This window comes from Acomys minous (assembly GCF_964271855.1).
Source record: "Acomys minous genome assembly, chromosome: 6".
NCBI lineage: Eukaryota > Metazoa > Chordata > Mammalia > Rodentia > Muridae > Acomys > Acomys minous.
The window spans coordinates 68,864,100-68,877,507 of NC_140487.1; the positions used below are offsets into that span (position 1 = coordinate 68,864,100).

The window sequence follows — 13,408 nt, forward strand, 5'->3', positions numbered from 1 at the left end:
TCTGTGTAGCCCTGGCTGTCCTCAAACTCAAGAGATTGACCTGCCTCTGCCTCCCAGTGCTGGGATTAAAGGCTGAGCCACCATGCTCAGCTTCTGGCTGCATCTTTTTGACTTTTTTTTTTTTTTTTGCATGTTTTAGTCTTAAGATATATGGTCTCAATTACTCATCTCTCAAAATGTGCTTCTTACTTAGGTCAGGATTTGCTCATCAACAAAAAAAAATTTAATTCCATTATTGTTCTTCTGTGTGCATGGTTCACATTCATGTGTGTAGTTGGAGGGTGTCACAGGATGCCTGTGAAGGTGGAAGAACAACCTTGTGAGGTCTGTTCCGCCCCCCTCCCTTTACGTGGGTGCTGAGGATGGAACTCTCGCTGCCAAGCAGTGCTTCTCTACCCAGGAAGACATCTTTGCCAGACCAGGATTTGCTTTTAAAGCCAGACTTCTGGAATTGGGGACTCAGCTCAGTAGTAGAGCCCTTACTTAGCAAATGGGCCCTGAGTTGGTCCTCAGTAAAAAACAAAGGCAGCTGAGCTCAGTGACTCACACCTGTAATCTCAGCACTTGGGGAGGCAAAGGCAGGCAGATCTCATGAGTTCGAGACAACCCAGTCTACAAAAGAGTCCAGTACAGCCAAGGCTACAGGAAACCCTGTCTTGAAAATGGATTAAATTTTTTAAAAAAATGAAAGAAAAAGAAACCAAACCTAAGGCAACCAGTTTTAAGAGATTTTTACTTTACTTGTATCCTTCTAAAGTTAGCTGTAAGATGTATCCCCATTTCAAGATTTTCAATGTCAACTTCATTTCTGCAGGGATTAGAAGGACACCAGGTTTTACAAGACTTTCTCTGAATTCCAGGTTAGTTTTTTCTCTCTCCATACCACCATGACAAAGTATCTGCTTTGACATAGTATCAGGCATGTCACAAAAAAAGCAAGCAAACCCCAAAAAGAAACTCCCAACAACTGCCAGCCCTTGTACAGGCAATGCAAGGGAAGCCTTGGCTAACAATTTCCATGACTAATTAGTCTCACTAATTACAAGCCACTACAGAAGAACCAATAGAAGCACACAGAATAGGAAACAACTCTACAGAGCCTCTGCCCCTCTTAAGCTCCACCCTGACACCATGCAAAAGGAACACTAGTGCTTCAGAGACCAAGTGAGCCCACACTGGCTGCTGTTGTTGGTACTTCTTTATAAATGAAGTTGATGAAACAAAGTAAAATGTTTCCTTTACTCTGATTTCAAGTGACTAAGTCAAGGAAAAGTTTCTTTAAAAATTACAGAACTTACTTTATTAAATTCTCCACAAGTTTATTCCAGGTACTATTGTTAACATTCAGATCATAAACGGCAAAAATTCAGCTCTACATTTTATTTTCTCCATTTCAAACTCATTTCTCCAACAGTTCTTGCCCAATTATCTCTGATCCCAGTAACTCCTCTTTAAAATTCCACAACATTCTAGCTGGGCCTGGTGGCACACGCCTTTAATCCCAGCACTTGGGAGGAAGAGGCAGTCGAATCGCTGTGAGCTTGAGGCCAGCCTGATCGAGTGTCCAGGACAGCATGGTTACTCTGTTAAGCTTTTAGTTTATCTTCTGAAAGCCAATGGATGTTATCACTCCAAATAGACTCTAAGCTTCCTAAAACCCAAAAATGGTCTCTTTGTTTTACCCTCAACAAATAGACCATGTTTTGCACTATCCATGTTTCCCAAATCATGACTACTAAATATACTTGGTTTAAATAAGCAACTCTAAGAACTTGAGGAATGAAACAAGGATATAAAACAAATGTACATGGATATATGGTTTAATGATGTCATTTTCTGATTCAGAAAATAAAAATATCTTAAGAGACTCACTATGGGAGTTTAACAGAACAGGTTAACCATTAAAAACCATAATCTGGAGCTAGAGGGGCTCAGGAGTTCTGAGAACCCGGTAGCTTTTCCAGGACCCAGCTAAATTACTTTGTTTAAATTAAGAGTATTAGAAAAGATCTGCATCCCTTACATTGCTTACTACTTCTGACTGATAATTTAAATTTGTAATAATGGATTTCCTTACTCGATTTCCTTACAGAAGTAGTTGTCTTGTTTCATGTTTTTTCCTCATTCTTCTATTGGTTTTGTTGTTGTTTTCTGTTTTCTTCTGGTGCTGGAGACTGACCGTAGGGCCTTACACATGCTAAGCAAATACTTTACCGCTGAGACACATCCCAGGTTCTCTACTATTTTTGGTGGTGGTTGGCTTTTGTTTTTTGAGACAGGATCTGATGTTTCAACTGGTAGTCTTGGCCAGTCATGGTGGTGCTCGCCTGTAATCCTAGCACTCGAGAGGCAGAGGCAGGCAGATCTGTGTGAGTTTGAGGCCAGCCTGGTCTACAAATAGAGTCCAGGACAACTGAGGCCACACAGAGAAACCCTTTCTCGAAAAGGCAGCGGCAGCAACAACAACAACAACAACAACAAAAACCCAAACCAAGCCAACAAACAACAAGCTAGCAAAAAAACAAAAACCAAAACCAAAACCCGGTAACCCTGAACTTGTTCTGGCATTCATCCTCCTCCTATGTTCTGGGATCATGGATGTAAATCAGGAAGCTGGGTTCAGTGTTGTTTTTGTTTTTTATTTCTCCTTTTTTATCCCCTTCTCTCTACTTTACTTATTTTTATCAAAAAATGTATATATTGGGATGGTTCCTCTACAGATTTTGAGATTCGGGTTGCTTTTATTGCCACTTCCTCCTGAAGAGGAGCATCCTTCTATATAAGCCTTGCTTTTCTGCTTGTAGGCGCACAGCGAGAGGAAAATGGAGTCTCTTGTTTGTGCATGGCCAGAGACTGGGATGATTTCCTACCATCTTGGGCTTTTCATACCCATGCAGTAAGAATTGGTGGTCTGTATCAGGTACTTTTCCATATTTCCTCTTCTCTTCTGGAGAGGGATAAAGGAAATCTTTTGCAAGGGCATGTTCTCACAGGGAGGTGGTCACTGTCCCTTGGAAAGGCCCCCATCCCTTATTTTCAATTGGCAGATGATCTGATCCTTTAACTTTTAAATTTGCTGAAATATAATGAGTAACTTCCCTTCAGAGATATTCCTAGTGGTAGGACACAATTAGGGCCTAAGTATTGACAGAAATATCTGGCAAATGAGAATGAAGATTGCCAGATTATTTTTATTTCATAAGCATGGAGTACCCTTAACCACAGATGTCCAAATGAGTGGTTTCTTCTTTAGTGAAATTGAGGATATCTCCGAAACATAAAAAAGTATCAAGACACATGCAATAGGAAACATCTTTATCATTTCCTAATAGGAAATACAGTTGAAAGTCTAAGTGCCTAAGTCTGGTGTGTTGGCCTATATGCGGAATTGAACTGCAACACTTCGTCAGCCTGAAGACAGAATATAAAGTTACAGGACAGCTTGAGCTGCATATTGAGACCTTGTCTCAAATAAAAGAGCCTGAACAAAGTTCCAAGTATAAACTGAGTGTGGTGGCGCACGCCTTTAATCCCAGCACTTGGGAGGCAGAGGCAGGTGGATCTCTGTGAGTTCGAGGCCAGCCTGGTCTACAGAGCAACAGCTAGAGTTGTTAAACAGAGAAACCCTGTCACGAAAAAACAAAGAAAAGAAAAGGCAAGAAATGTTACTTGTGGGAAGTTCAGCACTTGAGTTAGGACTGTGACAGATTAACAGATAATAAACTAATTCTTTGGTGTGTCTGTATTTCAATTTAAAATTTTATTTTGTTTATAATCCTGATTGCAGGAATTATAGACATGCACCAGTATGCATAGTTTTTAAATATTTTCTGCTGTACTAACCCATTTATAATCTATAATAAATCTCTCGTCTGTAGAATACTCTGGCACTTTCCACAATTAAATCATTTGCTTTAGTCCTGGCACAGTGGCACATGCCTGTAACCCCAGCACTCAGAGAGGCAGAGGCAGATCCGGGATCTCTGAGTTCAAGACCAGCCTGGTTTGCAAAGCAAGTCCAGAATAGCTAAGGCCACAAAGAGAAACAATTTTGAAAAATCAAGCCATGGCCAGCCTGGTCTACAAAGAGAGTTCCAATATAGCCAGGGATATTACACAGAGAAACCTTCTCTCAAAAAACCAAACAAAACATTTGCATTCTTAAATTATGCATAGGAAGTTCAAAATATAACGAGCAAGATGTTCATGGTTTGTGCTTTAGAAAACAGTGTTGCCTAACAGGGTGGTTGGTGGCAAGCTCTGCGGGTTAATTAAGCCTGTAGTGTTTTCTGTGTTTTGTCTGTTTTCACTTTGTTCTGCCAGTGTTATCTTTTAAGAGTACTTGTTATGTTTGTGCTTTACCTAAATTACTGTTACTCACATCTGAATGTCTTTCATTCTTTTGAGATTTTTAGAATTAGTATAAGAAAATACAAGACAAGTAGAATTTTTAAATTAATAATGAGTATAAAGAAGTAAGATTATAGGTGTGCGCTAACATCTGCTTTTACTTTTCTTTAGTATTCTGTATGCCCCCATTCTCTTTCCTTTTATAATTTGACTGTTGTGGGTTTTTTTGTTTTGTTTTGTTTTTATTTATCATTATATATACAAAGCTCTGCCTGCATGCACACCTGCAGACCAGAAGAGGGCATCAGATCTCATTGTAGATGGTTGTGAGCCACCATGTGGTTGCTGGGGATTGAACTCAGGACCTTTGGAAGACAGTACTCTTAACCTCAGAGCCATCCCTCCAGCCCGACTGTTGTATTTTTTAAAACTTTATTTTTAATGTATTTCAATTTACTTTTTTACTATTTTGTGTCTATGGGTGTTTTGTAACACATGCATTTCTGATGCCCAAGGAGGTGAGCTTCCGTGTGTGTGCTGGAAATTGGACATGGAGCCTTTATAAGAGAACAAGTGCTTTTAACCACTGAGCCAACTCTCCAGCCTATGTGTAGCCCAGGCTGGCCTTGAACTCATGATCCTTCTGCCTTCTCTTTTAGCAGATCCTACTGGGTTATAGTAACATCTTTATGTCCTCTTCTGTCATTGGTCTCTTTTTTCTTCTCAACCCATCCTACTGTGTTAATGAGCATGATTTTGAAACAGGTTTTTCCCCTGGACTCACAGAGCTCTTCCTCCCTTTGCCTTCTACAGTGCTGGGGTTACAGGCATGTGCCACTGCACCCAGCTTAAGATTTTTTTTTTTAAACACGTCTTGTTTGTGTCCAAAGAGTCATGTTCTTCTTGCTCCAGAGTAACTTTTGCATTTTACTAGTTTTTAGAATTTTAACCACTTCACCATTTCTCATAATCCTCTCCTAGAAGTCTTTTGGTTCTAGTTGTGTCATTCTTTGTTCTCCAAATAGGATATAATTTATTCTCCTTTCAAAACATGTGTTCAGACTATTGCCTGTTATTCTTTGTAAATCACTTTTACTTTTCCCGGAAACATACCTCATATATTATGATACTTGATAGACAACCTTTTATGAGTTGCTTTGAAAATGGAAGCACTAGAAAATTATGAGCCAACAACACAGGTTCTTTGTTCTTTAGCACTTGTTGAATGATCATACTGAGCATACAAGATAATGAGCACCTGTGAAGTAGTGGCCCCTGTTAGAGGTCTAAGGGGTATAATAGCAATTAAAAATTGTCTCCATTGAATTTATCATCTCAGTTTAGTTAGTATACATAAGTAACTATATTATTATCTTCAAAGTGCTTTCATAAACATCTTATTTGGTCCACGTAACAATCTGATTTTAAGGATCAGATGGCTGATAGGAGGTAAATGGAGATTTTTTTTTCCTTTTGTTTCTTTCTTTTGTTTCTAAACTTGGTTCAAATGCCCACTATAACATCTGAATTTGTTCTCTATTTACAAGTGTTCGTATTTTTTGTTTGGTTTTTTATTTTTTTCAAGACAGAGTTTCCTCTGTGTACCTTGGCTGTTCAGGAACTCATTCTGTAGACCAGGCTAGCCTTGATTCACCTGCCTCTGCCTCCCAAGTGCTGGGATGAAAGGATACACAGAGAAACCCTGCCTTGAAAAACCAAAAACCAACCAAACAAAAAAAAGGTAATTTGACAAAAGGGGGGAGGGGAAAGAACTTCATTTTTCTAGCACACTAGTAATAAGAAAATTCAATAACCACGTACAGTTCCAGAAAGGACATCATGGGGGCAACAGTTGAGAAGGTGGCTCTTGCATACTCTGTCATCGCTGAATTTGATTCGTTGACGAGTGGTATCTCCTGTAATATAGAAAAGTTAATAATATTCAAGGTTAGACAACTAGACAGTGTTTATTTTTTGAAAGTTGTAGTTATCACTAGCTTTTGTTGTGTGGCTATCTATCTATCTATCTATATACACACTTATAAATCAACCCAGGAGGGATTAGTTTTTTAAATACCACCCTATAGAAAAACTATTTTAGACAACATGCAGTTGCAGTATATATACTGCAAATGTAATTGAAATAAATAGTCAAAGTGGGAAAGCAAAGCATTCTGTTAAATGAAAGTACTTCAGAAAAGCACAGGATTTTAGAGCAGGAATGGACTTTATAGGTTATCAAGTCCAACTCCTTTATACTGCAGATGAGGAAAAATGAGGCCCCAAGAGGTTAAGCAACTTGCAGCAGACCCACCAAGAGTTTCTACTGGTATACAATGGTCTCTTCTTGACAGTAAGTACTAATTTATTTTATAATTATTTACATTAATTGAAAAACATAAAAGTAATCTTGCAAACATTGCATACACACTGCGAATCCCCACTGAACCCCAGACGCCATTTCTTCCACTATTTTGTTCCAGCTGAAGTGTCTCCCTTTTGCTGCTGGGAGGAGTTAGAGGGCAGAATAAGGTGTTTAAGAGCGTACAAACCTGGAAGAAGGACTTACACACCAGTCAACAAAGGCACATTGCCTAAACGAAATGTTACTTTAATACCTCCAAAGATTCCATACTTCCAAGTTTCATATGGTCTGTGCTATATTGCCAAACCAGGCAAAATAAAATACATTCTGTGCTCATTAAAAAAAAAAAAAAAAAAGCACAACTCCTAAGCAACAGAAGCAACCAACCTGCTTATCAAATGTAGCTATTTACTCAAAAGGTTAAACAATCTAGGAAAAGGAAAGGTAGCTAGCTAGAGTAACAAAATACAAATGTTAGTTACAACTATTTTGCTTAGAATTTCTGAGGAAATAAAAGAAAAACTCACAGGGTTGTTTCCTTTGTGCAGAATGATAAGTCCTTTAAAAATGTAGTTTAGCCTTAAATTGATAGCACTGATAAATGAAAACCTACTGGTGAATTACTGAAGCAAAAACTGTTCAAATAAACCAAAAGAGATTGTAAATACCTTTGAAGTTCACATTATTACCTAGAGCACTCCAAACATTTCAACTAGGAAGTAATTCTTAAATTCTGTATTTCCATATGTAAATAATAAAATAAAAAAGTTCAAACTTTACCCCTTTTAAGTAGTCATATTGAAGAGCTTAACTTAATTCAACTAAACACTGTGGGGTAAGATTTTGTTCAAATTGTTTTAAGAAGATTTAACAATATTCTGATTTGCAACTCGGACACGTTTTAAAGAAAGATAATATTGCTAAAATCATAGCTTCAGAGCAGTTCAACAATAGGTTTTCTGAGGCTAGTCTCTAATAGGTTATTTGTGACACAATTTGGAGTAATTCATTTAGTGTTCGAGCCTGCTACTATAATGTAGGTCACTTTGATGGCCTTTTCTTTCCTTTTAAACACAACTGCTTCTGTCCACATTCATTAACACATCTGAAAAGTTAGTGATAACTCACGGCTCGGCGAATGCGGGGCCTTTCTGAAACTCCCTTGCAGATTGAAGTAGGCAGGCATAGATACATTGAACCTTTACAAATAAAACAAGGGGCCAGATTGTTCAGTTTGTATAGAATAGACTCTGCCAGCAATTTCAATACAGCACCTAGACGTACATGTTGACTGTAAAGATTCTTGTAGATGAAAACAAAAGTGAACAAAATCAGAGTGTTCGCTTGCTTTGTGTTTTTACAATACTGACTTCACAAGTATCAGCCCAGAGAAAAATGTTACTTAAGATAACTAAAGCCCAAGAAGACTAGAGCTCTACAGAGGAATGTTTCTTTAAAGTATGTTTCAATGAAGACTAGTGAGTGTCTCAAGCTCATATCATAACCAAACTACCAGAAGCTCACACCAGACAGCAAAAAAAATACAGAAGCTTTTTGATCCTAGAAAGACTTTGTTTCAAACTGTACTGTGATTACGTTAACTTTAAAGTGATACATGTTTTAGGAGGTGGGGGAGCACTTACAAATCTAGAAATTACCCTGCTCCAGCTATCTAAGCTTTTTGGTAATGAAGAGATGGTGGCAGCTCAGTCAACTGTAAAACATGGATCACTGGTCTTACAATAAAGTTAAAATTTACAGAAGCTTCATTTATCAAACATCTCATCTAAAAGGGTGCCCATTTTTGCTTAAGAAATTGCATCAAGGCCAGGCACAGCGGCACACGCCTGTCTTCTCAGCACTTGGAAAGGGAGAGGCAGAGGCAAGCGGATCTCTGTGAGTTCGAGGCTAGCCTGGTCTACAAAGCAAATCCAGGCTAGCCAAGGCTACATAAGAGAAACCCTGTCTTGGGGGATAGGGGCGAAGAACTGCATTATGAAGTATAATAACTAAGTATACATGCCCTGAAGACACTATCAGATAACATGAATAATTACAAATAAATAATAACAGTAGCCCCTGGTAAACTTTAAAATAATGAAGGAATCATCTTCTATATATGCCCAAAAAAAGTTATCTAAAATACCTCACTGCATAAACATTTGATAACTGTAGCAAAAATATCAAAGATAGCTTTCAGATATATTAGCCATTATCAAAATATTTTAATGAAATATTAAAACTAGTACAAGATAAAAATAATAATCTTGAAAGGGACTTGCAAGTGGGGATCTGTCCATTGATATTTTAAAAGTTCTACTAAGGGAGACTTTGTAGTTAAATTTTTAAATGAATTTGGCTACAAAATTACAAAATTGTTCAGCATTTTATTAAAGTTGGGCTTATAATAAGTATAATTTAGCTATACAATATTAAAACAGAAAAGCTTGTGATTTTTATTTCTGTCACAATATCTGGCCCAAACCATGCTTTTCAAAAAGAAACCAGGTAAACAGCACCTATGAGAGAGAGAGAGAGAGAGAGAGAGAGAGAGAGAGAGAGAGAGAGAGAAAGAAAGACTACAAATAGGGACTAAATATGAACAAAATATCCCTATAATATAAACTCAACATGCTATATATGTTTCCTAATCACTGGATTCTAAAAAAACAAAACAAAAAATCTGGGTTTATTCCCCTAATAAATTCTCATAGGCATTTAAAAACTAATAAATAATGGAGAAAATTGCCTGTCAATGATCCTGGATCTTAATCATTAGAATCAAAACTATTAATGACATCTTCTATGCTACAAAATGGAGTAAGAAAGCTTAAAACAAACATTCTGCTCCCAAGGAGCAACATTTCCACTAGAGAAATAGAACATATGAGAAACAGTAACAGAATAATTCCAGTGCCAAAGGAGTGTTTTGAACATACCAGAACTACCAACAAAAGGTTGGTGAAACTGGGAATGGCTTCATGGAGTAAGTAGAAGCCAAAATCTGGACACTACATCTAAGACTCAGAGGAAAGAGGAGCATTCAAGACCACCAGCATAGTATCTCTGACAAAGTTTACAAAAGCTTGAAGGTTTAGGGAACAAGAAGTAAACAGGGTTGACTTTGGCACACAGCTGAGTATATGTCTGAGAACAAGCAAATTGGAGCCAGGGAACAATTTTTAGAGGGTGAAATTTGATGTCTTAAACCTTTCTTCAATCCATATTTATTGTGTATAAATAAAATTTAATACATTTTTAAACAAGGCAGCAATGCTTTACAGTAAGGACCTAGACCTTGTGTTTTAGTTTTAAGGCATGTCTCATGTAGCTCAAGGTATCGTTGAATTCACTATAAAAACCTGCCTGTGTTCTGATGCTCCTGCTTCTCCCTCCCAAGTGCTGGGATGATACACAGGCCTGCACCACCAGGTCCAGTGAGGAATCTGATCTAGAACTTTGAGTGGCCACAAATTTTTCACTTAAATAGAAGCACCAAAACCAACTATCTTCAAAATTAAAACTTCATTGCCTTCTTGGGTGTCGCAAGTTATAACATTTGAGAACACTTGGGTAACAAGTATACAATAAAAACTGAAATGCATACTGTGTAACTCTAGTTACTGAGCCTAAGGTGGTGCTGAAGCATCAATTTCCCTCCAACCTCCTCTAAAACAGGGTTCCTATTCAAACTACTCAAATACTGCTCTGAAAATTCCCTACAATGCCCAATATGAAATTATGATCCTACTACCTGATATAAATTTTACTAGCAGCACATAAAACCTTAGCCTAAGTGGTATCTGACATTGTACACATGCATGCTATTTTCCCAAAACCCACCCCTCCCCTTCAATAACTCCCACCCTCTCCCTCCCTTACAAACAATAAACCAAATTAACTTTCATAAATTTAGGTGCTATTTTAAAAACATCAAAATTTTACTTTACCCATTCTCTCCGATGCTCCCTGTATTTTTTTAAGCTGTGAGTGGATGACCATGCTATGTGATCAACAACTGTGAAGTTAGCAAAAGTGAACTGAGTTTAGTATTTTAATTTCAAAAGAACCTTAAAGTTTGTAATACTTGACATAGTTAATGGTATGCAGAATCCTATCTCACTGTTTATCATCAGGCATTAATGGCAAGCAATTTATAAAAGCAGTCAATAATATTTCTTTGCACAGATTTAGCTCAGAGCTCAGGTTCAGGAGAACAGAGTGATCAGGAAATGCATCAGCATATAAAGCAATGGAAGGATCCCATGGCTATAAATGAAGGAAGGCAGAGGCAGGGACAGAGTGAGCTCTCACACATGTTCTAGTATGACAAGCAAAGTGTTCACCACCATCATCTGTGGATGTGTCTAAGATCTTTTATGTTGGAACATAGCAGGCCCCTCTTCTCTCAATAAGATCCACATACCCTCACTGATAGGAAAGCTAGAGCTAGAAAGAGAAGAACAGAATTGAAAACCAGTAGCTTCTTGTTTACCTAACCTCTCTTGAATCCCTAAACAGAGAGAAGCTATTGTTACCCTTTCTTCCAACATAGGCTGCACATCCACATAATAATGTGGGAATTAGATAAAAACCTATGGCCAGTTTCTAGTTTACTCCAGGGCAAAGAGATAATTTAAGAAGTGTGAAATTAAACCCTGTGTCTTCAAATGACCCAAAGTGACTACTATACTGAGGAGTCAATCTGATAACCCTTGTATAATCCTTACACCTTTACTTGTCTTACCTATCTTTGTAAGTTCTTAAACATTCATGTATAAAAACCTCTTTGCAACTAGTTTTTGCTTTTGAGAGAGAGACACTGGCTAAGTGCCTCAAACTGCGGCTATTAGCCCTATCTTAGCCTCTCCAAGTGCTGAAATTATAGATGTATAGCAACACACCCAGCTTGTAATTACTTTTGCTTTTACTTTTATGTGTGCTTACATGCATGTGTATGTATCAAACTTGTGCCTGGTGCTCTGAGAGGTAAGAAGAGGGCACAGAATCCCCTGCAACTGGACTTAACAATTGTGAAATGTCATGTGAATGGTGGGAACTGAACCAGGGTTTTCTATAGGAGCAGCAAATGCTCTTAACCATTGAGCCACCTTTCCAGCCGCCACCACCACCACCATCATCATCATCATCATCATTTGGAGACAGTCTCATATAGCCAAGGATGGCCTAGAATCCATGCAGCCCAGGATGATTTTCAACTTCTGCTTTTCCTGTTTTCACCTGCCAAGTGTTAGTTAGAATTACAGGTATGACTCACCTTGCCCATTCTTTGTAGCTGGTTTGTTTTTTGTTTTGTTGTTGTTTTTGTTTTGTAAGACAGAGTTTCTCTGTGCCTTGGCTGTCCTGGACTTAATAGACCAGGCTGACCTTGAACTCACAGAGATCTACCTGCCTCTGCCTCCTCAAGTGCTGGGATTAAAGGTATGTGCCACCCTACCCAGCTGTAGTTACTTTTTAAAATACTTATTTCTCTCTTTATGCTACCTTAATAAGAATATTCTGTTTGACTATTGTAAATTTTAAGTAATTTAAAGTGTATTTTATAAAAGAATTCACAATTACATCTGAACAATATAATAAAGATGCTTTGAAACTATTTAATATAGATTGATATATTTTATACATTTATATAAAAGTTATGAACTTTCCAATGGAATGCCAAGACATTTCTTTTTAAATGTATAAAGTCACACTGAGTAGTAGTAGCAGCGTTCAGTAAATATAGGCTATTACAGTGTAGAAAAGGCTATTTCTTCATACTCCTTTGGTTAATATAGACCTATACTCTGACAATCAGTAATAGCTACTAGTCTAACTCCAGCCCCTCTTAACAAGCTTAAAAATCTTCAAGTACAGTGGTTATTATAGAAAAAAAAAATTCAAAGCTAAGTATCTAACTGGTTGAAAACACAGTTTAATTATGCAGTCCTGCTGGTGTCAAACTCAAATCTTTCTGTCTCAGCCCTCCAACTGTTGGAGTTACAAACATGCACCACCATATTTAGTTAGTAATTTCAGTGCTGCTGGATATACTCAAAAAACTATTGATATTTTACAAACTTAAAATCTAGATGACTTGTATATGAAAACTTATGTAACAAAATTATTTTTTAAATGAAGTGGGAGCTGGAGAGATGGCTCAGCGGTTAGGAGCACTGACTGCTCTTCCAGAGGACCTGGGTTCAATTCTCAGCACCCACATGGCAGCACACTGTAAATGTAACTCCAGTTCCAGGAGATCTGACACCCTCATATAGACATACATATAGGCAAAACACTAATGCACATAAAATAAATATTTTTAAATGAGGATAGAGAAAAGGCTTACAGCAATGTTTAAGATGCTAATAGAATAATAGTAATGGAAATAAAAGAACAGAAATTCTAAAGAAACTACATTCTTTTCTTTTTTTTTTTTTTTTTTTTTTTTGGCTTTTCGAGACAGGGTCTCTCTGTGTTAGCCTTGGCCATCCTGGACTCACTTTGTAGACCAGGCTGGCCTTGAACTCACAGTGATCCGCCCGCCCCTGCCTCCCAAGTGCTGGGATTAAAGGCGTGCGCCACCACGCCCGGCTAGAAACTACATTCTAATGACTGCTCCAACCTTGTCTTCTCTCATTATACAATGCAAAGTGTCTTGACAAATAGCAAAAATTAGTGCCATTATATTCT

At 37.7% G+C, this 13,408-nt stretch overlaps 1 protein-coding gene across 10 annotated transcripts in view; it reads right to left on the minus strand.

Annotated features, from left to right (window-relative positions):
• The window catches only part of LOC311599552 (putative RNA-binding protein Luc7-like 2), a 56,046-nt gene that overhangs the window by 28,526 nt on the left and 14,112 nt on the right, over nt 1–13,408 (minus strand). For 4 of the 10 annotated variants that reach the window (XM_084785537.1, XM_084785536.1, XM_084785535.1 and 1 more), the window contains 3 exons: nt 10,666–10,733; nt 7,844–7,914; nt 6,172–6,266 (listed from right to left, as the gene is read on the minus strand). In XM_084785537.1, coding sequence (XP_084641663.1) covers nt 6,172–6,266; nt 7,844–7,901 — 153 coding nt within the window. In that variant the 5' untranslated portion in view covers nt 7,902–7,914; nt 10,666–10,733. The remainder of the gene's footprint in view (nt 1–6,171; nt 6,267–7,843; nt 7,915–10,665; nt 10,734–13,408) is intronic. The other 6 variants (XM_084785529.1, XM_084785531.1, XM_084785534.1 and 3 more) reach the window with 2 other exon arrangements.